A 27,080-nucleotide genomic window follows, 5' to 3' on the forward strand; every position below is an offset into this window, starting at 1 on the left:
TTCTATAATGTACTTATAATGTGTTATACAGGGGTGCTTCAAGTAAAGTGTTACCCTGTTTTTCTCTTAGGTCTTTTTGGAGCCATACAAAGTAGGTCATTTGCTGTGGCACGTGTGGCTATTTAACAGTGTTGAGAAAGAGGGACACGGCAGGGCGACGTTTCTGAGGCCAAAGTTTTATTAAGGCTTTTTTACTCACAGCAGCAGGATGTTCAGGAGGTAAGTATAATTTGTGTTAGTGCCATCAGGAAGAATCTCTAGATAAAGAGTTGTAGACGTCACACAGCTATCTATCTATACCCAGAACCTGACGTAATTCTACTGTACTTTTGTTGGCCTCCATGTGTTTACACTTTGAAAAATATTGTTTTAGTTTTTATTTTTAAGAAGATTCCAACAAATACATTATATGTAATTTATTTAGGATTCTGGCCTGAGTGAGTTCCAGTTAATTTCTTTTTTTTTTTTTTTTTCATCTTTTCATGTTACTTCAGACAATATACGCACTATTTCTGTCTTTTTCTATTAAAAATTTGGTAACACTTTACTTGAAGCACCCCTGTATAACACATTATAAGTATATTATAGCATTGTATAACTATAGTTATAAACACTCATAAATGATCACAATGCTTTATAACTTCAGGACCTAACCCTAACCCTAACCCTAACCCTAACCTTAACCCTCATCCTATGCTGTAGAGTGAGTTATAAAGCATTGTGATCATTTATGAGTATTTATGACTACTTATAATGTGTTATACCGGGTGCTTCAAGTAAAGTGTCACCAAAAATTTCTGCTGTATTGCAAGACTAACTGTCTGGCACATCTTTGAAGTGCAAATCAGCTCATCATAGTAAAGTCAGTTCTGGTCTCATGGCCTCAGACCAAGTAATCTTCTCTGTTCATGTCCTGTTAGATTTCAGCATTCGATGCAATTGACCATAAGTTATTTCCATAATTTGGAATATAGGAACATCCCGAAAATAGTTTCAGCCATATTTATCATACAGAATCTACTTTGGCCACGTTAATGATGATTTTTCATGTCAGACTAAAGTTAACAAGGGAGTTCCTCAGGGCTCTGTGTTAGGACTTACACTTTTTACATTATGTATGCTTCCTGTAGGGAATATTATTAGGAAACACTTCATTAATTTCCATTGCTATGCAGATGATACACAAATCTATCCATAAGTGGATCAGCAGGAGTGTTTCCTGTTTACTGTCACCCGTTTGCTTGCTGGTATGGAATAGTTGCTTTGTTTTTGTTTTTGTTTTTTTGTCTGTATAGGTGCCTTAAGATGACCAAGTTGTTTTTGGAGCTTTGTAAATAATCTGAATTGAATTTCTGCAGTGTCACAGAAGAAGGGGTTGATGTAGCATGAGGCAGGCTATATGTTACCTGTTACCCCAGTGAATGAATAATTTGTTGCGCTCCACCGTCACTTGACACCACACTGACAGTGAAGCACAAGCATACACCAACAGGGTGGATGCTGTCCTTTCTGACTGAATCGCCTGCATTCCTCAGATTGTCATAGGTTTTGCGTCAGGATGGATCTTGCAGATACGAGTGCACATGCTTGGATGAACACCCTTGGAAAAGAAAACTTGCTGCAGCCAATATGGGACAACCTGAGACTCAACTACAGGGACTACTTGAGATCGCCTCTCTTCCCTGTTGTACTGACAGTTTCCTCCTACTTCATCATCTGCATCCCTTTCCTTGTGTGTGACATCATGGGAGACAGGTGGGGATGGGTGCAGCAATTCAAAATACAACCAAGCCGCCGGCCGACGGCCTCAACGCTGCTGCACTGTGCCGGCGTCACCTTGTACAACCATGTGTTTCTTGTGCTCCCAGCCTCAGTGGCCCAGTGGGCATGGAGACCCCCCGTGGACCTGCCGGACCTGGCCCCGTCCCTGCTGGAACTGATTGCCGGAGTGATAAGCAACCTGCTGCTCTTTGACTTCCAGTATTACATCTGGCACCTGCTCCACCACAGGATTCGCTGGCTGTACGTTACCTTCCACGCCATCCATCACAATTACTCGTCCCCCTTCGCCCTCGCCACTCAGTGTCTCGGCGGATGGGAGCTCGTCACAGTGGGTTTCTGGACCACCCTGAATCCTGTGATCTTAAGATGCCACCTGCTCACCACATGGGTCTTCATGGTGGTGCATGTGTACGTCTCCATAGAGGATCACTGCGGCTATGACTTTCCCTGGTCCACGTCACGTCTGATACCGTTTGGCATTTATGGAGGGCCCAGCAAGCATGATGTGCACCATCAGAAACCCAACACCAACTTTGCACCACACTTCAGTCACTGGGACAAAATATTTGGGACACATGCTGATTTTAGCTTCTCCAATGCTAAAAGCTGTGAATTAAAATCAGCAACCACCTCTCAAATGGAGAAAACATGAAGATATAAGAGTTTTAAAGAAGCTGAAAATAAATGTATACGTTTCTCACAATAGCATGCTACTATTGACATTGTGAAAGTATTTTTCTCTTGCTTTATTGACTATTAAACTCTGTATTCCTCTTTCGATCAGCTGAAGATTGGAGTTGTGGTGTTAGCTGCTCTCAGATCTGCATATATCAAAGAAATCATAAGCAGCCTTCAGGCATTTTCTTTTTTGAATTCAGTTTGGATGTTCTCCTTTGGTGTGTTTAAGATTTTGTTAGATACTCAGGTTTCCTCCCTCAATCCAAAGACATGCAGAGGTGAACTGAGCTCTATAAACTGAAAATCGGTGTAAACAAATTCACCTCTAGCATTCTTTCCAGGTCTTTATGCTTTACTTATTGATCAAAATAAAAATGAAATCTGGATTCTTATTTTGGTAACAGCATTTACTGTATTTTTTTCCAAGGTCACAGAACAAAATATTGAATCAAAGACAATTATGAAATGTTTTCCGAAATGTTCCTTTATCCTTTCTCATGAGTCATGTGTTAAAAATATCAATAATAAACCAAAAAAAACTTTAAACTACTTGTGTGATGAATCTAAAAATAGATCTTTCACAGAATGAACATTTCTTTTTTTGAGACGTGTGGACTTGGAATTTGAATATATACCACTAGATGTCAGCAAAACACTGCTGTAGCAATGCTGCAAAAGTAAACATAATGCTTTGAAAATTACCAAAAAATTATAATAATAAAAATAAAAACACTTGTTTGCGCTTTTAAGTAATATATGTAAAACTGGTCATTCACTTTCTAACCTACTGTGTTTTTAGCGCGTGCGGTCGAGTCTGTGCGTACACAGAGACACACACAGCAACCAACACATACGTATACACACACACGCACACACACACGCACACACACACGCACACACACAGAGTGAGAGCAGTTGGTGGAGTCATGTCTGAGTAGAAAGCTGCAGCGTTTCCCGGCTCAAACAGCGCAGACAGCCCGTGGCGGAGATGGGCCAGTGTGGCATCACGTCGTCGAAGACCGTCCTGGTGTTCCTCAACCTCATTTTCTGGGTAAGAGCGCAGTTTTGCGCCACTTGGAAACATGCGTCACAACGCAGCAGCTTGCTAGCTTAGCAGTGTGTTTGTGTTTGTGTGTGTTGGTCTGTGTGTGTGTGTGTGTGTGTGTGTTTGTATCCGGCTGCGGTGGCCGACCTTGTCTCTCTTCGGGAAGGGATTAATGTGAAGAAGTGATGGGAAAAAAAGGGGAATTTCGGTTGGTTTTAGCGTTCCTGGGTCTACAGTGTGCTTTGTTTTGACGCTGTGGATTGAAGCGTGTGTTTACTGTGATGTTGAAGTTAAACTTCCACTTTATGACATGATGACAGAGCATCAAAACACAGCTGAGATCTCACTTCAGCACTAAGACAGACCACTAAGCTGAATCTGTCCTCTTTTTTTTTTGTTAAAGGTCATTTTAAGTGCAATTTTACTCATGAAATATGTTACCAGATGCGCAAATAATGCAGGACAGTAACTGATTACTGCACTTTTATTGGAGTATTTTTTTCATGTATATCATTTTTGCTCATACTTAAGTATAATTTACACCATGTAAGCAACTTTTCCAGTCTTAAGTCACTACTGATCACATTTTCAATACATATTAAAATCATTATTAGGTCAGTTTTTTTTTTTTTTTTGCCAACAGCTTTATTTTGAAAGAGAACATTTGTAATGTACCTCCATTTGTTTTACTGTATCACTTGAATGAGAAAGATTAAGCATCTTTCACACAAGTGCAGATGATACAATATCATAGACATTATATTCTTGGACTATCATCCCATCCAGTCATAGTTAGAATGTAATTTACTTCAAGGTATGTAAAGGCAATAACTTTTTTTTTTCTGTCAGTGTCAACAAGCCATCTATTGATTTAGTCCTCAATGTAAAATGCTCAATTACTACAAAAAGCAAAGGGAAAACAGTCACTTTTATAGAGGTGTGATAAGAAAATCTTAATTTTTCAACTTGAAATATGAAACTGTTTAATCATAAACCATTCCTCTTAGTAATAATACATGAATCTCAGGTCAGCAAAAGGTGAAACTCTTGGCCTCAATTTCCCTACTTGGTTGCAAAAAAAAAAAAAAAAAAGCATTAATATGAATGGGCAGCCTGTCTGCTTGGTATTGCAGCTGTTCTTATGTTCTTTAGATCAGAGGTGAAGGTCCTGTAGCCATGCATGTTTTTAATATCTCCCTGTTCCTTCATACCAGTATCTATAGTATTGACTGTGCCATCACAAACCTTGCAAAAAGCCTGATTGTCAATGATTGCTTATTACAATCAGGTGTTTTGAAGCAGGAACCATTTGAAATGGTGGACCTCCAGGAATATCAACTGCTTAGTTCATACGCTTCGTCAATTAATAACATTTCAGCCTGCAGTATGTGATCTGGCCTTATAACGTTTCGAAACGGTTCAAAACTGTATCTATAAAAATAACCTGTCATTACCAAATTAATTTAGTAGAATAACAAGTACTGTTGTTTGACTGAATTAAGACAAGATTACAATTTATAGCATTCACAAGTTGACATAAGAAACTTAAAAAGACCACATAAAACAAAGATTTACTATAAGATGTTAAAGACTAGTAGTTTATAATGCGGTTAATTATAACGTTCATGCAAAACCATGTTCTCAGTTTCAGTCCACCAGATGTTTATCAGAGGTGCTGTTCAACCCAGACTTTTATTTACACATTGAAAGAAGACACAACTGAAAAAACAAGACCTGTTTTTACAAGATTACTGCACCCATGAGTGATGATCGCTCCACACTTTAGAAGCCAACTAGTGAGTGATAGAACCCTTTTCTTCTTTTTTTTTAACCCGTCACCTTTAGGCTGCTGCTGGCATCCTGTGCTATGTCGGAGCCTATGTCTTCATTACATATGATGACTACGATCATTTCTTCGAAGATGTGTACACTCTGATCCCGGCGGTGATCATCATCGCTGTGGGAGCGCTTCTCTTCATCATCGGCCTCATCGGCTGCTGTGCTACAGTGAGAGAAAGTCGCTGCGCTCTTACAACGGTCAGTACTGGCTAGCAACTGTGATTCTAAAGAGTCTGAATACATCAGAATATATATATTTAGATTTGATCGAATGCAAAAACAAAGCAATCACAATAAAAAGTGACCTAAACGTGCATCTCTGCTTTGTGTGTCCTAAATCTTGAAATTCAATCCACAGTTTGTCGTCATTCTGCTGCTGGTGTTCATGACAGAGGTCGCTGTGGTGGTTCTTGGATACATTTACAGAGCAAAGGTGAGCAGTTCAGATACAGTTATTCTCTACATTATTGCCTTTCTTGTCACTTGAAACATCAGATCTTCTGTTTTCTGCAGTGTTGACTCTTGCATAAAATGATCTGCCAACAAATGTATAGTCTTAACCCTCCTACTCATTTTCAGGTTGAAGACGAGGTTAATAGTTCCATTCTGAAAGTTTATGATGAGTACAACGGCACCAACAGCAACGCGCAGAGCCGTGCCATCGACTACGTCCAGAGACAGGTGAGGACAAATATCGTGTTTCCTCCCATTGCCTGCGTTCTGGTGTTGTTTGCCTTCTGTGTCAGTTTGCAAATAATTGATGCCGCCCTCGACTTCTCTTTGTTTCCATTTCAGCTTCAGTGCTGCGGAATCCACAATTATTCAGACTGGCAGAACACACCCTGGTATAAAGAGTCCAAAAACAACAGCGTGCCCATCAGCTGCTGCAGAGCTGATGTTGGACTCTGCACAGGGTCCCTCACTCACCCCGATGACCTCTACCAAGAAGTACCGTCTCAACTGTCATATCAATGAAAGCTGTTTTTAATTGATAGATTTATATGCCTAAGGTTGACTATTGTGTGTGTGTGTGTCTGTGTCTGTGTGTGTGTACAGGGTTGTGAAGCTCTGGTTGTAAAGAAGTTAAAGGAGATCATGATGTACGTCATCTGGACCGCACTGACATTTGCTGCCATTCAGGTAATTAAATTGTGTCGCGATATCATCTTCCATACATTAGTTGTCACACACAAGGCTCCATTAATGGGAAAATGTATTCCCCTCATTTCATTCTTGTGCCTATGGGCTGATTGATTATTTATCACTTCATCTGTAAATAATCTCCTTTTGCTGGTCAGTTCTGTTGCTCGAGGCTTGTGTCACGAGTTCTATAGCCTGAATTTCTGAGCCACTGTTGTGGAAATGTAGCTATGCTACTGTCCCCTCAGCAACAGCAGCAGGAGGAGCAGCGCTGTCCTGAAATATACTTTTAAAAAGTCAATCAGATCTGGAACACTCCCCCCCAGTTTGCAGAGCTTTTGTCAGAATTGCATACACACACTGAACAAAAATATAATTGCTTCAATTTTTCGTGAGCCGAACTCAAACACAAAGACTTTTTTTCTGTGTACACAATAGGTCTGTTTCTCACAAGTACTGTTCACAAATATTTGAACAATATTCAACCTCACAGGTGTGGCGTATCAAGACAGGTGCGCCTGAAGCTGGCCACTATAAAAGGACAGTCTAAAATATGCAGTTTTACTGTAAAGATGGGGTCAAAAAAGTCAGCCAGTGTCTGGTGTGAACATTATTTGAGAGAAATAGGCCCCTTGGGTACACAGAAAAAGCCTTGGGTGGTCTTTTTCTATGTCGCACTAACACTGATCCATTAAGCTGATGACTTAAACACACTCTGGTGACCCGTTGTTCGTGGGATTTGAACCTGCAAGCAAGCAAATATGTTTCCTGCTGCATTGGTACTTTGTGTCTTGAGCAACTTTTTGTTCGATTTCTTTTTTTTTTTTAATTTGTTGCATTAGTTGGTTCTTGGCAAACATCTCCAGGCAGATTAGTTTCTGGCATAGATTAACCTCGCTATTGTTTAGGTCATGAGCGACAGAACCGACACGTTGAGGCCTGAAAAGAGTGGTAACCGGGTTGTATCTCTCCTGCAGATGCTGGGGATGCTGTGTGCGTGCGTCGTCCTGTGCCGCAGGAGCAGGGATCCCGCCTACGAGCTCCTCATCACAGGAGGCACTGTTGCATAAAGGAGGAGGAAACATTTCTCACTTTAACACTCAAAGTAACCAAGTTTTTTTTTTTTTTTTTTTTGGTGAGGGCATGAAAATGACGTTACAACACTAATCTAAAGAGTCTAACCACTTTTTAACTTATTTTCTGAAAAAAAAAAAGCTTCCAGACAAACGTATGAGAGGCTGATGTTTTTCTTACCAAAATTCAAATCCTTGTAATCCCATGCGGAGGCAAATGTGGACAGGGTAATATTCTCAGTTTAGTCTGCACTGTGTGTACAGTTCATCCATGGTATTTTATTTTATTTTATTGAATGATTTGTATCGTTTCATCTCCACTGTTATCACCATCGCTGCTACTCCTCTAGAATGACTAGTTTTACCTCACCTTTCACCAGCATCACTCTCTGAAATAATCAACACTACAGCTCAAGTCAATAGCACGGCGTGATTTTATCTGTAACCAGTGTATCTTAGCCAGCTTTTGCCGATGACTTTATTTAAAGAATCAAACCTTTGGTATGTGAAATATTTAAAGTAGGAATTGAACACTTGACTTAGTCTCATTGCAGTTTTGTTTGTTTTTGTCTTGAGTGTTGACTTGTCGTAGTCCAAGAGTTGGATCTGTTGCTGTGAAGCGGAAGGCGAAACCTAAGAATGTCACTGAAATGTACCAAAAACTGGAAGTTTGAAATTAAATATGTTTTCTGATCAGGTTCCTGAGTGCTTTGTCATGAATTGAATTTTTGTCCTGAAAAAGACACAATTACAATGAAAGAAGATGCCGTTTCAAAAAAAATCCATCATTCCCAGTCTGGCTGTCCTTGTTTTTAATCCACTGTAATGACAAACCTCAGAAATAGTCTGTTACAGAGGAAATATAGGAGACAAACACAAGGTTAAAGCAGAATCTGTACCATTTTTAGTTTATTAAAGGAAAAGCAGAAAGTACAAGGATTCGTCTTTCACATCAAATAAATACAGTCTTCTTTGCATTCAGATTACAAACAATACACAAATAATGATATATAAACCAGCTTTTCCATTTACAAGGCATTTATATATAAATAATCTCTAAATACAAAATGTGTGGTGTGATCATGTGGAAGTTAGAAACCCTCCCAGCTGTCGGTGGTATGAGAAGCACTCAGCACCAACTGGGAAAGGATACATGGTGACTTCAGCTTTCTACCCATGCCAGTGTGTCGACAGAATTCTTTCGTCCTATTTGAAAAAAAAAAAAAAAAAAAAACCTTGTGGAAAACTCAATAAAATTTGGCACATTAGATGGAAGATATCAGGGTTTAATCCTCAGAGCAGCGATCTGTGCGCTACTGTTGCTTTTACAAAATGTCAAACAGTTATTTCAGTTTAATTTTTAAAATGGCTACAGAGCAGACGGTCTTCTGTAAGGGCTGTTACATACTGGTTATTTTACCACCGAGACAGGTAAGCCAAGAAAAGAAAGAGTCTCAAAAGGAGTAGTGCCAAACTGAAAGTGGTTGTGCTCGGTCACGCTGCGTGCTGCATGCACTTCAAAGAAGGTGTTGCTTTTTTTTAAATGTCTGTTATACAGAGGACTCAAATAAGCCGGCGTACTTGTGCAGCTGACATACTTTACAATGAAAAAGGATAGTAAGTACAACTTCATTTTCATGAGTTCACCCGCTCTAACTGATAAAATTGAATAAATTATCCACAGTTGCTAGTTGTATCCATTTTATTTCAGAAAGTTTATAAGCTGCGTCTGCTGTGTTTTTTAAGGTTAAACACAGTTTGTGAATCCAGACATATTTGATGAAGTGGAAGGTTTCAGATCCTCACACTTTAGGCTGAACCAAGTGGAACCAAGATGCAGATGTAAGAACTGGATCGAACTGAGACGGCTTGACGTGCCGGGTGTTGAACTGTGTCAGCTTCACAGTGGAGACGAGCTCAGTCTCTGGAGAGGTAGGAGCCAGGAACCAATCCAGTGAGGCCATTTCTCTTCACCGTCCACCAGCCGTCCTCACCCTGGTCGAGGACGACCACCACGTCGCCGGCAGCTATCGTGAGTTCATTTCCCCCCTGAATGATCGAGACCAGAGACCATCAGCTGACGAAGGTGAAGAGAAACAGTTGAGAGTGCCAGGGTTCATGACCTGACCTGCGCCACGTAGGGGTACAAGGCCCTGTATTCCTCATGACGGCCTGGAACGCCAGGAATGGATGCATAGACGCCGTCTGCTGTTTCTGCAGAGGAGGAATAGTAATCACTGACAGCTGTGGATATCACATCTCAACCCATATTGACCTTTCAGTCTTTGAAATGTTACTTTTCTATATTTCATCCTTCCCCGACTGTAACTTTTAATCTGTTAGCTCGTGCCACTTTTTATTTATATTTTTCTTAAAAGCAAAACTTCCCCCTAGAAGAAGAAGAAGAACAAGTGACAATCATGATGACTTATCAGAACTTCACTGGCGTCCACAAAGTGTCATCATTTAGATTACGGTGTTCTCAGAGCAGCTTTGCTCCAGTACCTTGAGGTTGTGCAACCCGTTCATTGAGGCTGAGTTTGGAGCCGCATGAAGAGTTTCCCTGCAATAGATTTGAAAACCTAGAGAAACTGCAGAAAAAAATTCTCAGTCAGAAATTGAGAGAGAAAAAGGAAGCGTTATCCTTTATTTGGTAACACAATGCAAGTCTCACCCTTTCATGACTCCCTCCACAAACCCAGCGCTGCCGTTTCTCTCCATCCTGCCATTATACTCATAGTAATTCTGAAATTCAATGGGAGCTGTGAACACACCCGTGAAATTCAGAAAATGAGCAAACGCATCATCCTGTTACATGATGTTCATTATGCAACACATGGAACACTGGCTGAGAGATAATATTGAAATTTCCGGATGAGGAAGCTCCTGGGCCGAACACACACCTGGCGGGGATGAGCCTGTGCAGTTTGTTTCCACAAAGTTGTTGTTGTCTGCGGTAATGTCACACTGTTCCAGAATTTTCCGGACGTTCTCGTAGCTCTGGAGAAGCAGTGTGTCAAAAAAAATAAAAAAAAATGACTTCCACATTTTTAGCACGTTGTACTGACGTAATTACACGTGTAAGCGTGTATTTGTGTGTGTGTGTATGTGAAACCAGCAGCACCCACCTCGTCGTCCTTCACACACTGCATAGATAAGTGGTTACAGTGAATCCACATTGCGTTTCTTATTATGCTGAGGCGGTCTTCCTCTTGCAGCTGGAACATCTGCAACATAACCGCACGTGGTCTAAAATGAACCCAGCAGTGTGTGCGCAGGTCTCACACAGCTTGTGCAACAACGGAATAATCCAACACGTCGTTTAGCCTCTCTGCAAATCTGGACTTCAAGCTTTCGTGAGATTATTTGACTCAACTCAAAATACAGATTTTAATGTCAGTTCTCATTTGCTTTTCTTCTAATGGATTTGCAAGTTTCATATTGATAATTATCACCAACAACAGACTTCAATGGGAAGTTTAAAGCTCGCCAGTATCTGAAATTTCTGATATTAGCACACAGAGGAAAATTTAGTTGCCAGGAAGTTGTATTGATGACTCACTGTATCTGCTGCTATGGGAAGTATTACACATTCTCACTGACATAACGGGCAACCGTTTTTCTGGGTTTATACTGATATGACGACTGTAGTGAGTTTGGAAGTGCAAGGTGCTGTAGTTGCCATACCTCACATGTGTTAATGTGCGTTGATTCCCACTCTTGACGGATCTTGTCAAGTTGTGCAACGTTGGACATGTACTGCTTCTCTACACACCAATGAAACAACAACCAGAGACTCGAGATCAGTGACAGCAGCACATTGAACTTTATGCTCATGCCCTAAAGCAGCAGTTTTTACATCATTTACACCATTTCTGTTGTGTTTATTTAGAATAGTTACGTTTAATATACACAGCAAATTTCCCAGTGTTGAATTAACTCTGAAAGTGTTAAGAGTGGTCTCATATATACACTGTTGTAGTGTTAAATGTAAGTGTTAAAATACACACTTTAAAGTGTTCATTTAAGAATTAACACTGTATAGAGTTAAATAGGAACACTGGTCAACAGAGAGGAATATTAATATAACTCTACAGAGTGTCAGCATTAGAAAATTAACACTGGTCAGTGTTGAGATTTTAACACTACAAAAGTGTATATATGAGACCACTCTTTAACACTTTCAGAGTTAATTCAACACTGGAAAATTTGCTGTGTAGTTTCAGTTAAACAATTCATCTGTAAAACAGTAAGTCTACAACTTCCACCCTGCATTCTCTACAACTCACAGATACAGTAAATGCACGTTTCCTCATTGGTGGATTTTGTTTGAAAGACATTTTCTTCTTCTTTTTGTATATTAAACTAATATTTCACTAGTGCTCAATTGTTTGTAATAAATCCAAAAAGTTACTGTAAGAGAAAGACTCAATTAAAGATTAAACTTATGATTAAAGCTTTTTAACTCTTCTTTTTATGGATGCTATTCAAATGTGCTCAAACACATCAGATTGAATTATTAATAGAGTCCAAGAAAAGAGAGAAGTTAATGTGGCCACAGTCAGAAAAAAAAAACCCTTCTGGTAAACCACAAATGTTGTTCAGTGAACCTAAATGTAGTTTTGCTTCTTACCAGCGTCCTGTGAAGCTTCTCTGCATTGTTTGGATTTGTTGTTCAGCTAAAGAGCAAGAGAGGGTGCAAAAAAGAAAGAGGAGCGTATTTATTTCAGCCGGCCATCTTCTGCATCACCTCGGTCATTCGTGCGAGGATCGAGGGAAGATGGAACCATGAGTCCACCACAAACAGACACATGAGGAGCAGGTTTACCTTCTCTATCTGTTTGGGCGTAGCTGTGGGAGTGTCACCCAACTTCTCAGCCATTTGCTCCGCCTCATCCGCCTCCCTGCAGCGCTGCTCGTAGGACTTTTTAGACTGGGTGGGGAAGAAAACAGAAATCATAGGAAACCATAACCACCCACAACACCCATGCTTTGTTCTTCCAAACCTTCAAAAGGAAAAGGGAGGCGGCAGAATGATGCCTGTCAGAAAACAAGCGTGTCATGCGTGTGAAACAGAACAGGAGGGGGGAAAAAAAAAGTAGTAGATCAAGTCACTTCCTTCCTCTAAGCAGAGAAAAGCATGAGCAGTTTGTCTTAACGCAGCCTTTGGAAATTGTTACTTCCAGCATGTTTAAGAGGCCTTTTCTCAGCTGATCTCATGATCTCTCTGAGCAATTTCAAAACAGAACTCATTGTAAGTGCAAGAGAAATGCATTAAAACGACAGTAGCAATCTGAAAAAACATGATGAGGATCTGGAGTGAGAGATCAAGAAAAATTGTGTAAGCAAAGCAGGAACACTCGTGGTTCAGTGTGATAGACAAAAACCACAATGTTAAGGTAAAAACAGGCATGAATTGATCTTACTTCAATTGTTTTCTTGTAAAAGGAGACTTTTGACTTTTGCACCTTCTCCATAGTGAGTTCAAACTATTGGAGAAGAGGAAGAGGGAGACACAGAAAACCAGTAAACGTCAATAACTTTGGAGAACTACACTGAAAGAGGGTTTTACTTTTAAAAGAGGAAGATTTCATTCTACAGTAATGGAACAAGATACTGTCAAAGTAAAATAATGAGTACCTTCTTTCTCTGTTCTTTCTGTCGCTCTCTGAACTCCTCCATCCTTTTCACCTCGTCCTTCAGGAGCCCAGACAGCTGGATGTGAAGGTTACCGACATTTTCAATTTCTGGAAAAACAATTGAATGACCATAATGAACTGATCTACATATGAGAGGATCACAAAATATAAAGAGTAAGGCATGCTTACGTGTTTTCATTTCATCAAGAGATGCCCTCAAAGTGCTGCAAAAACAAAATGAACAAAGGTCTTTTTTTTTTTCTCATTTAAGAAAAAAGGTTTCTTCACTGTGTCATCGTTCTGTGATCATTTTAAGTGTCTTCATTCTGCATTTGTATTTGTGAACTGCAGCACTGACAGTAAATTCTATTCTAGTTTCTTCTGAGGTGACTATAAGTGGAGGCGCCTACCAGATCTCATACAGGCCTCCTGCTTTGCGAGCGATTGCAATCATTTCCTTCCCATACTTCTCTTCAGCTGATGCCCTGTATCAGCAATTAAAGGTAATACAACAGATGCACATTTTAAAAACAGAATCTTGTGTTCTTTTTCTCACATAGCCCACCTCATTTTCAGGAGCTCTTCAAATTCTTTGCAGGTCCTCCGACCGTCGTTGAGTCTTTGAATTATAGCCTCAAAACCGGCATTGCTGGTAAAGTCCCCTCCCTAGGGCCATCAACACACCAAATAATCATGCTCACATTTAGAAATGTTGTCTTTACTATCTTTATCGAAACCATATAAACATACAATTTGAAAATTTTGAAAGTAAATTCAGAGTAATCCTGTCCATCAAAAAGAAAATGTTATATTAATGGAGGCAGAGGTAATGAATTACTATTATCCACATCACTGTAATGAAATAGCATAGGTTAATCTACATTTAGGCTTACATGAGTGATGACTATGTTATTACCGTAGTCATTTATCATTCACTTTTTATGGGCAAAACTTGTTGAATGTTTCTTGTTGAACAGACTGGTGGCGTTGCAACTTTCCAGATCCATGAATGCACCACTGAGCACAGTTGAGATCTATATTACTACTTTAAAATCACCACAGTTTCAATCCATATTTAAACCTTTTAATGTGCATTGTGAACCCAGTAGGTGCATTCTTAGAACAGTAAATGTCTGCTTATTTTCACTGCAAATTGAACTGTCTTCCTGCTACTGACAATGTGATAAAAGTTTTAAAAACAACTGTGGTGTAGTAGTGTTTCAGACGAGTTTTTTTTTTAAATAATTTTACTTGACTATTTTTTATAAACACATTTTCACCTTGTCAAGATCTCAAACATCAGAAAAAAAATAACTTTCAAAAAATAACTTTCAAACAAAAGCTCAAGATCGATTGTGGTTTCATTTTCAGCAATATGGAAACTTTGCGAAGGAAATAAACAAAAGTGAGAAAAACCGCAAACGTCCATCCTTACGTTAAATGTATGCATTTATTAGTTATTGTTGAGTGAAAACAAAGAGAGAGGGAAGCATAACTAACTAACTTCTTAATAGAAACGGACTGTGATCTGTTTAAGCTCATTTGTTTCAGGCTGCCAGTTCCTGATAGTTTTTTTTTTTTCCCAACATGGTAACACTGGCGAGTGGTTCTGCTGTGTGCTGTTGTGCACACACACACAAACACACACACACACACACACGCCTAAAGGTGTTGGAGACGTTTGACAAGGTACGCAATATGACCGTGTGGTGGAAACAAGACGAGATTGATTAACAGGAAACACTGAATTGAAAGTGTTGGCGTTCAAAGTTGGTCTTATACAGAAATAGAAGGCGTGATGAGAAACGGTACTCGTTACTCTTCTCAACATTTGAAACCTGTGAGTTTCAGAATGACAAAAAGGCAGTTAAAAAAAACATCCTCTCAGACAGAAAGGGGATATTAAAAACTCATCATACTTATCCTAAAAATGACATTATTTCAGAGTAAAACAGTAAATCTAGACAACACAAATACAAAAGATGGCAAAGAAAACTCCGCTTATTCATTGTTCATGTTGTAACTTCACTTCTAACGAATAGCTTCATGGTAACTCACCCAAAAGGCATCTTTAAATTGTAATTTCATCTCGGCGGTGGTTAAAAACCGTCCCAGACGAAGAACAGTCAGTGTGAGCGCGCTCTGCGAGTCTCTGCAGTGCAACGGGCCGCTGCTTGACGCAAGTGAAATGCACTCAGGAAACACGCCTGGCAGTGCAGCTTTCACTCACTTACTCATTTGGTTTAAATGAGGAAGGACTGCTTTTATCACGGTTGGTCGAACACTAACTTGCAACATGTGATGTATTAACTGGTTGGTTCAAACAAAGTGTCTGCTTTTATGGATTTTTTTTCAGAAATTCAACAAAAAACTACAAAACATTCATAGTTCAAAATGAACTATGTTCAAAACTACAAAACATTCATAGTTCAACCTCCCTGGTCTTCAAATGCTTGTGGGAATTAGACCAAAAAACAAAATTTCAATAATATCTTGCAGTCAAACCCTTCTAATAGATGGGATATGTAAATTTTGACAACAATCATTTTAGAGATGTTTGTTTTTTGAATACAATTCAGTTTTGGTAGAGTTTGGGACAGTTACCAGGGTTACGCTTGTTGCTGCTGCTTCACACCTTCAATCAGACAAAAAAAAAAAAAAAACTGAGCACTGTAGAAAACCAAGTAGTTATAATTCATCGTGTGATGTGTGAAGCTGCCTGCCATAATCTGTCACTTCACTGTTCATAAATGTTTCCTGATTCTTCAAAACTTCAGCCTCGGAGATCTGCCCGTCTCCATCGAGGTCCATTTCCTTGATGAGGTGAAGAGCCTGACAAGAAAAACATGGAAATCAGTAAATCAGAGGCTATGATACCACAACGCAAGAAGACAGAAACAAAGAAAGGATAAAATGACGCATAAAGACTGAATCAATATTTAACACGGACTTGTTTAAAGTTCCTTTTTTCCTATCTTCATGCTGTTTGCCAACACTGATAACAGTACATGAAACAATTTCTGTGTATTGATTTCATTCATAGCTCTGAACATATAGTCATATATATTGTGTTTTCAGAGCAAGTTTATTTGTTTTCGTTGTGCTGAAAACAAATTCCATTTTAGAAATGCATGTTTTCACAGAATAACTGATTGAGAAGGTGTCATGTTTTTTTTGCACAACTTTAAGATTTAGTCAGCGTTGACTTGTCTGGTTAGTTTTTTTTCCTGGAAAAATACCTACGTTGTATTTGTTTAAATAAGAATTAATAATGCAGGCTTATTTATTTTACCAGGTTACCTGGTAATTTTACCTGGTAAAATAAAGGTTAAATAAAATCCAGGTTATTGAACAGTTCTCAATACTATTTCTCATTTCCAATAACCCGGAAAGGAAAAGGTTGTCACTCTATTAGCAGGAAGGTTTTCAAGCTAAAACCATAATAATGTCACTGTGGCAGTAATACCACGAGATATTAAAAATGTACCCAGAACATCATACATCCTTAGTACTTTAAATAATTTCTCTCTGGAATTAATAAAGTATTTGTATTCTGTTCTAATCCCCAAATATTTACAGCACTTACTTCTTCTCTTGCTGAACCATAGCTATTCGGTGCAACCCAACGGAGCTGCTCGTCTCTGTTCAGTTTGCCATCCTTATCCTGATCGTAGAGCTCTTTGAACCGCACCGTTTCTTCAATCTCCCACTGAGAAGGGGAATCATCTGACAAAAAAAAAAAAAAAAAAAAAGAAATACACCGAGCGTTACAAACTAATGACATACAAACTGGAGTTTTAGTTTAGTAATATTCTCCGAAGCCTTACCTTCACCACGGACATCTCCAATAAATTCACTCAGAGTGATGAAACCATCTTTGTCTGAGTCATATTCACTGAGAACATCTTCAATAGCAAAATCCTATCGGACAATGAATCGAAATCAGCCTTTATTCATATGAAATACCAAATGACTCTTTCAGTGGATGGTAAAATGCATTGTAGTGTCAAGTTTGGCGAGAGAGGAGGCGCTTACAGCCATGTGATCCACTTCAGAAGGATGTGTGAAGGCAAGAAACTCAGTTACATTCAGACCCGGCTTGCCGTCCACATCAGCGTAATCGAACGGTCTTCTCTCCTTCAGGTGGAGCTAAATGGGGTACGAGTCAGTGTTAAAGTGAAGACATATGAGGAACAAAGTACGACAGAGCAGCTTACGTGTCTGAGAGACTCTTGCTCGGGATCATTCAGGACAGCATTTTCATCAAAACTGATGAGCTGGCCGTGAGCGACCGTGTTGTATTCCTCCCACGTCACCACACCGTCCCCGTTGATGTCAAACTCAGGGAACCGCTCCTCTGCATCATCCAGAGCATATTTTCTGTAGACGTGCTGAATCCAGAGAGTGAGCTCCTCTGAGGAGAAAACAAACCTGCGTAAGATCACCCATGTTGTATTTTCATTTGCTTCTTTTCAGAAACATAAAGTTACCTGCACTGAGTAGCTTGTCACCATTCGTATCAATCCTTTTTACAATTTCCATCATCTTTTTCCTCTGATCTGCGTGGCTCAGGCGCCTCACCTCTTCGGTGCTCTACATGAAGCATAAAATGAGTGGGATTAGGAGTAAACAAATGGTAAACGAAGTGCACGAACAACACTGAATGGATTACAATGCTGAAAAGACAAAACAACCTCCTCTCCTAGCAGCACACTCATGTCATGGTCAGGGTTGTGCTGCTGGCCAATATAATGATCTTCATGCAGGTGTTTAGAGCTTCGTCCAAACCCCAACTGGAGCAACAGCAGGACCCCCAAGAAAGTGGCTGCCATCTGTAATAACAGAGGTAATAGAAACGGAAAACATTACAGACTCTGCGACCTGGCGGACAGCAGGTGCAAGGTAAAATGCAGTAACTCACTAAATCTACGGATTCCATTACTGACAATGAGATTGAAATAAATGCATTGGCAACAAGGCTAATGGAGACACTAAAGTTGTTAAAATTTCATGTATATATTCAGTAAGTTGGAGAAGATAAGACATAGCGATGTAAAAGAGCTGCAGAAAGGCAACGACGTTAACTAAAACGCGTATTATCAAACATTATTATAAAGAGTCAAAATAAGTAGATAAATCACGGACTGTTTTAAAACATACATATAAAGTGGACGATGGTGTTTTGGTGTTACCTTGTAAAGTTCCCCGTGCAACTAAGTGATGTTGACGGAAGTGACGTTCCGGCGGAAGCATGCACATTTGTCCGGACACGTCAAAGTATAGGTTTTCTCATTCTGCAAAATGTGGAAATAAGATAAAATAAAAAAAAAAAGAAAAAAAAAAAAAGAAAAAAAAAACCTTGACATATGACTCAGATGAAGACTGTCTTTACCCTAACGAAAACACCCGTATGTTGTGACAGTGACAAAGACCTTTGGATGGTTGGTGAATTTCCCAAAACCGACTCACTGTTTTCCTTTATCTTATTATTAAAATTCTTCTTATGTTATTGTTTTATTTGGATTCAAGACGTCGACTGGTTTAACTGTCTAAATTGACTCAGGGTCTGAAATTCTGTGATTCAGTCAATGATTTCAGAACAATCAGTTTAACTCATGGACACCATTGCTCTCCTCCCAACAGAGGAAACTGTCAGTTAATTTTAATGCCTGAAAGTCATGAACCAGACATTTATTTTAAATTTTGATGACAATAAATCAGAAGTCCTGATGCTTGACCGCAGTGGCTCCTGTGAATTAATATCCTGTGAAGTAAATGAGACACTTTTAATTTACCTGGTTAAACCTAGTAGCTTTGTGACTCCCCTAATTATTAAGACCAAAAAAATATTAAATTATAAAAAATCAAGAGGGATTCGAGAACCCACATTAATCGTTGGCGCCCCCTCGTGGATGTTAGGTCCCCTTGGTTGGGAATCACTGAACTAGATTAAAGAAGCGTTCTTTAATCTGAAGGCCCAGTCCTGCTTCCTGTTGTTTGAAGATGACTTGACACTTAACTGTGAAATCAACCAAACACACATGAAAATCCCGCCTGATCGTCGTGGTTGCCATGGTAGACAATTCGAAGTCCCGCCCAATCAGAATGTGCTCCGCCCTTTGCCCCAAACTTTCCCGTAGGTGATTGGCTGTTCAGTACGTCAGTTGAAAGCTTCTGTAAACTTATTGGATAATCGAAACGCCAGTCATAAATGTAACCTCGCCAGGACTTCCTACCCTGTTAGGTTGAACTCGATGTCATGTATTTATCTGACATGTTTTTTCCATCAGCTCTGACAAGAATACAACTTTTTAGTTCGTAGACATTTAACAATCACCATCTTAAGCATAGGAAATTAGCAAGGATCGATGTCCAAAGACAACCGCCACGATGGGCGACGGCGTGGCGCTGGGCAGCACCGCCTCGGCCCGAGAGTTAGCCAAGGTGGGGACGGGAGAGAGAGGTCTGGCAGCAACAGCTCCGGCTCCTCTCATGGAGGGGGCAAGAGCAAGAATGCATCCATAACTGCTCTAAAGGTATGTAACTTGGACTCGGTTTGCTGTTAACGGCTACCATTTAGCTGTTCATCTAGAAATCGTTCAAATGCTGATCTCAGCCTATGTACCCTGAGCTTCACTTAGCTGTCAGTCCCCGAGGAGAGAAAATTAACGTTTTTCATTTGTCCTTTACCTGCTTGAAGGTGAGATATTGGAAGGTAAAGCGAGACTCCTCAGCCCCTTAAAGGTTTTGGGATGTATTGTCGGATCAATGGAACCAGTATATGGCACTCAAAGGGAATATAGTACAGTAACTCAGGAATGATAAAAATCAGGTTACAATAGTAATGATTGACAACACCACTGATGTAGCAATTTTCAAAACATGCTAACTAGTTGGTTCTCATAATCAAATATGAATCTATAATCTGTGAATCAGCAAGAGGACACAAAATGTAAAAGGAGCAAATTAGTCTTTTTTTTATTTAGAAGACTCACAACAAACTGAGGATGAAAAAATTGGGATAGTGTGTTTTAAAGAAAAATTTAGGTGAGAATTAAGTAAGTGGATTCTTGCATGATAACCTCTGATGGATTATTGAAGAGGATGCTGAACCCAGCACTGACTGTCAGGCGTGATTAGGATTCTTATTAGATTAAAGTTCACTATAAGGAAACTACTACTTATTGAATAAGTTTGCTGTGCTGTCTCACAAGCGTTCTAACTTTGCAGCAGTTGTACTCATTCAAACCATGTGGGTTTGTTTGCCTTGTCCCTACACAGCCTCTGAGTCACCGAGTGCAGAGTCCAATCATATCCAGAACATCACTTGGTGTGGCTAATGCGTTGTCTCCGACCCTGCAGCTATACCATCATCAGTGGCATCACAGGATGGGGGGCAGAGAGGCAGGCCTACTGTTTGCACGACTGCACAGTGTTGGAGCAGAAGGAGAGTGAGAGATGAGAAACAGAGTGAGGGAGAGAGAGAGTGAGTGGGGGCTCTGATGCAGAGCAGGGAGCGATGAGGAGAGAAGCTGTAAATATAGGAAGCCGCATGCAGTGGTGAGCAGGGGAGAGTGGCAGACAGATAGGGAGCAGCGGGCAGCCAGTCCGGGCCTAAGAAGTGGCTGCTAACTCAGCAGAGCTCCAAGGAGCTCAGGCTAGATTACAGCCAGAGCAGCTCCGGACAGAACAGACAAAGTGCTGGAGGGAGGACTGACCGGGCTATTGAACACTGTCGCCACTGGGAGAGGAGTTGACACAGCTGGACAAGTTGCCATAGCAGTGTGGACTACACAGTAGGAGTCTATTTTGGTCTCGCTGTCAGATGACGATGTCACCTTGCACAAGTGGCGGGGCTGGTGAGGGGGAACAGGTTGCCTGAAGTGGGCTACTAAGTATGTCAGGAGTGGATAAGGACGAGGAACCTGCTTACAGACTCTACTTCTATTCCGTATGTATCTGTTTATACTATGATCTTCAATGTATCTCTCTCTCTCTCTCACTTGCTTTGGTACTTATGTCTTACTGCATCTGTTTGTAGACATTGCCGATAGGGCAACCTTATACTTGCCTCTTACTCAGCATAGTCTAGAAAATAAATGGGCTCTCTATTGCATGTGTGAGTATTGCCCGGTCAAAAAAGCCAGCCAAAGTTATGCTTCAAGGTGCAACTCGGACAGCTTGTTTGCAGCTGATTAAGTGGATCAAGAGAATGTTTTGCCTGAAGGCTGCAACCGCAGATAGCCATCAGCTGCAAGTAGGTAAGGTATTCTCAAAACGCTCGTCTGTCATCTGGTGGCTGCCAATCCCAGGAAACAGAGAGTAAACATAGTCTTTCAATAGGTTACGGTGTCCTGATGCTGACCAGCCCCAGTGGCTCATTTTTGCATGCTTGTGTTGTTTGATGTTCTTTTATCTCTGCAGTCTTTTTCGACTTGGCAAAAGAAATCTCAGGCCACTTGACGTGTAAAGAATTTTGCTTACCAAAACTAGGTCAGCTGGGTATCTCCCTTGGGGACATTAAATAGTATCAGACCGATACACGCATGCTGTTACTGTATGTGTAACGCTTGGAAGAGCCATGCTCGCATTACTGCGTTCGCCTTGAAATAAAGCCTTCCTTTCTGTGTTATGTCTCAGTAGCACTTGTTTCCTCAAACACAGTCCAAGTGTGGCAGAATAAAAATGTTGCAGTAGGTTTGTTGTCTGAATAATGGTGCTAGTGAGAGACAGCCAGAAAAAGAGAGGAACGGTGTGTTCCATGACTCATTTACTATTAAGAGAAATACTGGCTCTCGGTTTTTATGTCAGCTTCAGCTAGCATTCTGGTTCAAGTGCACACCTCCAGCTTATATTGGTCTTTAAAAAAAAATTGAGTTTGGTCTGTTTTTCGTCTCCATTAGATTAAATCATTTATGAATTGTGCACAGAAGTGGTACAGGCTATTCTGCTGGGAGAAAGAGCACAGAGTGGAAGATTCAGAATGATAACACTGAAGTCGATATCTAGAGGCTTGTTTTGTAACCAGATTGCCTGGAATCATAACATTTCCTGATGGACGATTACTAAGACAAAATGTACCAGTGGATCCATCCTTCTTTGCACTTGTTATTGCTCCTTGTTTTGCATATTTCTGTTGCGCAATAATGCATGAGCCGTCCAACCAAACTGTTACTGTAAGTGAGAAATCGTTTCCCTGTGAGACGGGGAGACAAAAAGACGCTGATGCTGTGCTTCATCCCAATTTCCTGTGGAGAAAGGCAGGCAGTGAATGACATCTCACAGCATTTATTTAGTTTCACAATGCCTGCTTCACCCGGGGTTAAAATCAAGTTCACTGATGCATATTCAATGTGTAGGTCAACCATGATGCATGCTGGGCACGGAGCGGGGTTAGCGCTTCTGCCTCTAGCTGTTGCTTGTCACACAGCCTTTGCCAGTAGACGTCCGCCATGCACTCAGTGCTGCAGCATTGTAGCTTGAAAACTATCCTGCAGCCACAGTCAGGGATAATACAATAAGTTACGTAATAAGTGCAACATGCTGTTAAAGTTGATTTTTGCTTGATTCATTCATTATCCATTAGAACTACCTATGATGTTTATAAATACCTGGTGCTTAAGTTAAAAAAGATTGTTTGCCACAAAACTGAGATGTGTTGATTCAAATATTTTTTGCTCCTGTAGATTGCACCTGCTGTTTTTTTACTCTGAAAAGTCTTAAAAGGACTGTATGTTTCTTTTTTTTACATTTTTGTAAGATAGAAAACATCACAAAACACTGAATACTTTACATGATGACATTAACTATTTAAGGGACACTGAAATATGCCTTTGCAGATGGTACTTACTGTATTGTACACATAAAATCAGTAGGTTAGATGAGTGAAGGTAACCATAGCAACAGCACTTGTCCTTTTTGGCTGTGTTACTAGAACTTTATGATAACAGTTCGAGCCCATGAGTGTCAGTACTTGTAATTGTTGGGTTTGCCGATGTTATTGATGCATGTTTGTGGGGAAACTATCAAACGCAGATGTTATTGTTCTGACCATACAAACAGATTTAAGCTGTGTCATTTTTTTCTTTTTGAAGTATCAATGATTTGTCATTAAAGATTAATATCACAATGACATAATTGTAGTAATTGGTTATTGTATAAAAATATATTTAAAAAAGAAACATTTTTTTTAATCAACAACACTTGAAGTGAGCTTCAAAATTCAGGTCCTGTGAAGGGAGTTTTAGAGATGAGGTTAGGAAAGGTAAGAAATTACGGGAAAATCCAACCTAATTAAATTCTGAGTGCCTTATATAAATGGACTACAGTGGCCACGGAACATCTCATCTCATCCCATTTATATCAAGTCAGTGTGATAGCATAGCTCTTTTCTAAGAGGTAACAAAACACTTCACACACTTTTCCATCCTAGCTTTCTTTAAAATAAAAGAAAAAGAAAAAAGGTGCGACTGCTTTGCAAACGAGAAAGAATGATAGTGGAGCATTAATGCTATTCCACCAAGATCATGTCTGAAGTTTGATTTTGGTCAATCTTCACCATTCTGCCAAAATTAACCTGAAGTTAGCTAACTAGATAATTTCCTTTTTCTGACATGTTTTGTTCCTGAGCTGCTGCCCTGAGCTCCCGAGGAGGCAGCCCTTCACACTTAGAAAAAAAAAACAAGCTCATTGATGTTTAATAAATAGCTTTTGGGACTATTGTTAAGCTCTGGTATAGATTGATAAAATGCGTCAGGCTTTGGCTACATGGCTAACACGTTATAACTTTCTCAACATTCTTTAAATTTTCCACGAACAAGCTTTATATGATTAGTTCTCCAGCTGCCTCAGTTGTTGGTTTTTACGCCACCATCGAGTAAAAGACTGATGGGATTCAGGGTTTCGCAGCATGTCATGTAATGAAATTGATTTAGAAAAAAAAAAAAAGACCATTCCCTTAGACATTTTATCAATGTTGACACACTTTGAGTTTGTCATGCTGTATGGTGTCTTTCTCAGAGTTTCCTAATATGATCAGAGCCTTGTTTTGAGTGACATACATTGGCGTTGAAAATCACTTTATCCATCACAGCTCGAGTATAGCAATGAAAAGAAAATCTCGTCAGGCTTGATGTATGAAGCCTCCTGTCTTCTCCGCAGGCCTCTTTCCAGCGCTCCAACAGCCATGACAAAGTGCGAAAGATAGTTGCCGAAGAAGGCCGGGCGGCTCGTAACCTCATCGCTTGGAGCGTACCTCTCGAAAACAAAGAGGAAGAAGGTTGGTAAAACAAAGCCCTGCCATGCTAGTGTTCCTGTTCTTATACCGAAGGTACCATTCAATTCAGATGTCTAATTCATATCTCAAGGCCAGCGGAGGAAGTTTTATTTAGAGCATTTACAGTGAGCGCTTTTGGCAATGTCAGCAGGAGACTGTGATCTCACTCCTGGAGCATGCTGGGTAGTGTAATACAAGATCAGATGGGAAACAGTGAGAGGACCTATGTTTACATTTGTCTTTTCTATTTGATCATATGACATATCACCTCTAGGTCTTGTCACCTCAAGGAGGAAAGCTGATAATATTCAACTTTAAAATTTTATACGTCAAATGGAAGTCCCTCTTCACTTTATGAAGAATTTATATTAAAAGAGACTTCTTTTACTGCAGCCTAACCTACTTAAAACCCCAACCAGAACTCCTCACTTTGTCACTCCGACTCCCCTCCTCCTTTGTGGGTCAGTTTCAGGACGTATTCAAGGCCTCTTTTATACTGGGATTGAATTGCAGACTTTGTCGTCACAGCCTTCCACTTTGAGGTCTGAGTGTGGTTTGTTCTTTTAATATGATACATCGTCCAGTTCCGATCAGTCAATCATTTGTAGACACGTGGTTTTTGTTGCGTTGACTTCATGGTTACGTTACTGTAGGAACATTTTCCATTGTTTCTTCCTTATGGTCTTATCTGTCTGTTTTATGTTTAGCACTTTGGTCAGCTGTTTTCTTGAAATGTCACAGATCCTCAGGAATGAAGCCTGGTTAATCATCCAACAATCACATAGTTTTGTTGTTGAATCACCTTATTTTGTTTATTTAATCAATAATGAAGGGTAAACTTCTGTTTCTGTTGCTTAGCAAAGTCCAAAGGCAACTCCAGTGGCAGCTCCAGGTCTCAGAGGATCAACTGTGGACAACAAAGAAACAAAAAACAGGTATTTCCACCCACTAGAGGGCAGTCTTCACCAGTCAATCACATCCTGTTCTTCTCTACCTCTTTTGCTACAAATACTAAAATCAAGTGCCTCTTTTTTGAGTGTAATGCAGTTCTCAGTTTTTGCTTTATGAGAGTCAATCTGGGGGGAAAGATCATTATCAGAGGACAGAGGAGCAAGTGCTCACACTTTAGTCTTTGAAGTAACTAAATTTTTGTGCACTCCTTTCCCGCTGCATCAGTCTGTATGGGACACTATAACATTTAACTCGTTGTCTCTCTGGACAGAATGCTGGTTTGGAAACTAAAGCAGCCCTGCTGGAAAAGGGGACAGAAAAGAGTCCCACCAAGGCCAGGCAGCCCCGCAAGGTGGACCTGCGAGCTCGCTACTGGGCGTTCCTCTTCGACAACCTGCGCCGGGCTGTGGATGAGATCTACGTCACGTGTGAATCTGATCAGAGTGTCTTGGAATGCAAGGTTGGTCCGCCTGCTTTTAGATGGGGAAATAACAGAATCCTGAGGCTGAAATCTGTTTCACAGTTTCAGGATTTTCAGGTCTTTATGGGTTCAGTGTGAAGTTTTCGTTGAGGTGAATCCATGAACACTAGAGGGGGACATTGAGATCTTAATGGGATTTCTCTCACACAGTCTGCATTCCTCTTGATTCCTCTTGGCTCTCCAGTCTCCCTGTTTTGTCATGATGAGTATTTACTTTTAACAAATGACTTATGTAACTGTCAAAGCCATAAACAATTTTCTATTTGCTTCATTTAAAAAAAAAAAAGATTAACAAGTTTTATGTTGTAAAATGTGCGCATCTAAATTTTTTTAACCACACGAGTTTTGGCGCACTAGACCTTGTGCGACATTCTGATTGTTGGTCATACTTGAATGATATTGCCTGGCCCGTGTTTCATTGATCCTTCTGCCATGTTTCATGAGGCTGTTCGGGTGACGGTCTGCGGTCAGCAGCGCAGCCCCGTTCCCTCTGGTGTGGTCGGCTTGCTGACAGCGCCCCGGCGCAGCTCCCTGCGGTGCGATAAGCACGCTGTCAGTTGTCCATGTGTCACACAACAGGCTGCGAAGCATGTTTGGTTTTTTGTTTTTTTCCTCCATCCCTCTCCTCCACCTACCACCGTATCTTTTGTACACTTTAATGCTGTCTAATGGCCGTGAAGCAGGGCGCTGCTCATAATCCCCCATCTCACCCAGCCCGGGTTTAATGGACGCTGATGGATGACGGAGTCATCTGGAGGGGAAGCAGAGCACTCCGATTGCCCCCAGCCACAATCCCCCGGCGGAGCTGTGGGCAATCTGCATTATGTGCTCTCACACAGACAGCCCACATTGTTCAGGCTGCTAACTTATAAAACACAAACACGATCGTCATCGCTAGGAAGTGGTGCCGACTTCTCCGGCATGGCCTGTTACTGTAAGAGTTTATGTAATTTTGAATAAGTTTCTCAGTGCCGGGTCCGTTATGTTTACCCAGTCAGAGGGAGGTTGTTCGCACGGCAGAATTATTCAAACATGCTTATAAATGAAGCTCTGTAACCCAGCACCCGCTGGCTCACGAACCAGCAACTCTTCCTTTGTTTTTTATCGGATATGTTACACAGAGAAAGCAGTGAAAGAATCTATGAGTGCAGTGAGGTTTTTAAGTAAAAGTAAGGTG

The 27,080-nt window shown here is 40.4% G+C and overlaps 5 protein-coding genes across 6 annotated transcripts in view; 3 read left to right on the forward strand and 2 right to left on the reverse strand.

Moving 5' to 3' along the window:
• Positions 1 to 1,558: 1,558 nt before the first annotated feature.
• Positions 1,559 to 2,434, forward strand: ch25hl1.2 (cholesterol 25-hydroxylase like 1, tandem duplicate 2). The gene has a single exon (XM_030095900.1). The coding sequence runs from the start codon at positions 1,559 to 1,561 to the stop codon at positions 2,432 to 2,434; it is 876 nt and encodes a 291-aa protein (XP_029951760.1).
• Positions 2,435 to 3,338: 904 nt separating this feature from the next.
• tspan3a (tetraspanin 3a) lies at positions 3,339 to 8,255 on the forward strand. Its single transcript, XM_030097083.1, has 7 exons — positions 3,339 to 3,511; positions 5,351 to 5,542; positions 5,703 to 5,777; positions 5,924 to 6,025; positions 6,140 to 6,292; positions 6,401 to 6,484; positions 7,462 to 8,255. Exons 1-7 carry the CDS (start codon positions 3,449 to 3,451, stop codon positions 7,552 to 7,554), a joined length of 762 nt encoding a protein of 253 aa, XP_029952943.1. The 5' UTR covers positions 3,339 to 3,448; the 3' UTR covers positions 7,555 to 8,255.
• Positions 8,256 to 8,827: 572 nt separating this feature from the next.
• Positions 8,828 to 15,378, reverse strand: pstpip1a (proline-serine-threonine phosphatase interacting protein 1a). Its single transcript, XM_030097005.1, has 15 exons — positions 15,255 to 15,378; positions 13,762 to 13,862; positions 13,607 to 13,681; positions 13,386 to 13,420; positions 13,198 to 13,304; positions 12,984 to 13,046; positions 12,386 to 12,490; positions 12,191 to 12,236; positions 11,245 to 11,324; positions 10,686 to 10,784; positions 10,461 to 10,557; positions 10,232 to 10,319; positions 10,063 to 10,148; positions 9,686 to 9,771; positions 8,828 to 9,606 (listed from the first exon to the last, which is right to left on the reverse strand). The coding sequence occupies exons 1-15, from the start codon at positions 15,282 to 15,284 to the stop codon at positions 9,475 to 9,477; spliced, it is 1,230 nt and encodes a 409-aa protein (XP_029952865.1). The 5' UTR covers positions 15,285 to 15,378; the 3' UTR covers positions 8,828 to 9,474.
• Positions 15,379 to 15,854: 476 nt separating this feature from the next.
• Positions 15,855 to 18,435, reverse strand: rcn2 (reticulocalbin 2). The gene is made up of 8 exons (XM_030097006.1): positions 18,389 to 18,435; positions 17,891 to 18,028; positions 17,687 to 17,789; positions 17,414 to 17,610; positions 17,232 to 17,345; positions 17,024 to 17,117; positions 16,783 to 16,922; positions 15,855 to 16,028 (listed from the first exon to the last, which is right to left on the reverse strand). Exons 2-8 carry the CDS (start codon positions 18,026 to 18,028, stop codon positions 15,885 to 15,887), a joined length of 930 nt encoding a protein of 309 aa, XP_029952866.1. The 5' UTR covers positions 18,389 to 18,435; the 3' UTR covers positions 15,855 to 15,884.
• A 1,024-nt stretch (positions 18,436 to 19,459) lies between these two features.
• The window catches only part of scaper (S-phase cyclin A-associated protein in the ER), a 55,581-nt gene continuing 47,960 nt past the window's right edge, over positions 19,460 to 27,080 (forward strand). For both annotated transcript variants that reach the window (XM_030095685.1, XM_030095686.1), the window contains exons 1-4: positions 19,460 to 19,732; positions 24,357 to 24,474; positions 25,330 to 25,406; positions 25,694 to 25,882. In XM_030095685.1, the coding sequence (XP_029951545.1) occupies positions 19,565 to 19,732; positions 24,357 to 24,474; positions 25,330 to 25,406; positions 25,694 to 25,882 (552 nt within the window). In that variant the 5' untranslated portion in view covers positions 19,460 to 19,564. The remainder of the gene's footprint in view (positions 19,733 to 24,356; positions 24,475 to 25,329; positions 25,407 to 25,693; positions 25,883 to 27,080) is intronic.

Source organism: Salarias fasciatus, chromosome 7 (assembly GCF_902148845.1).
Source record: "Salarias fasciatus chromosome 7, fSalaFa1.1, whole genome shotgun sequence".
NCBI lineage: Eukaryota > Metazoa > Chordata > Actinopteri > Blenniiformes > Blenniidae > Salarias > Salarias fasciatus.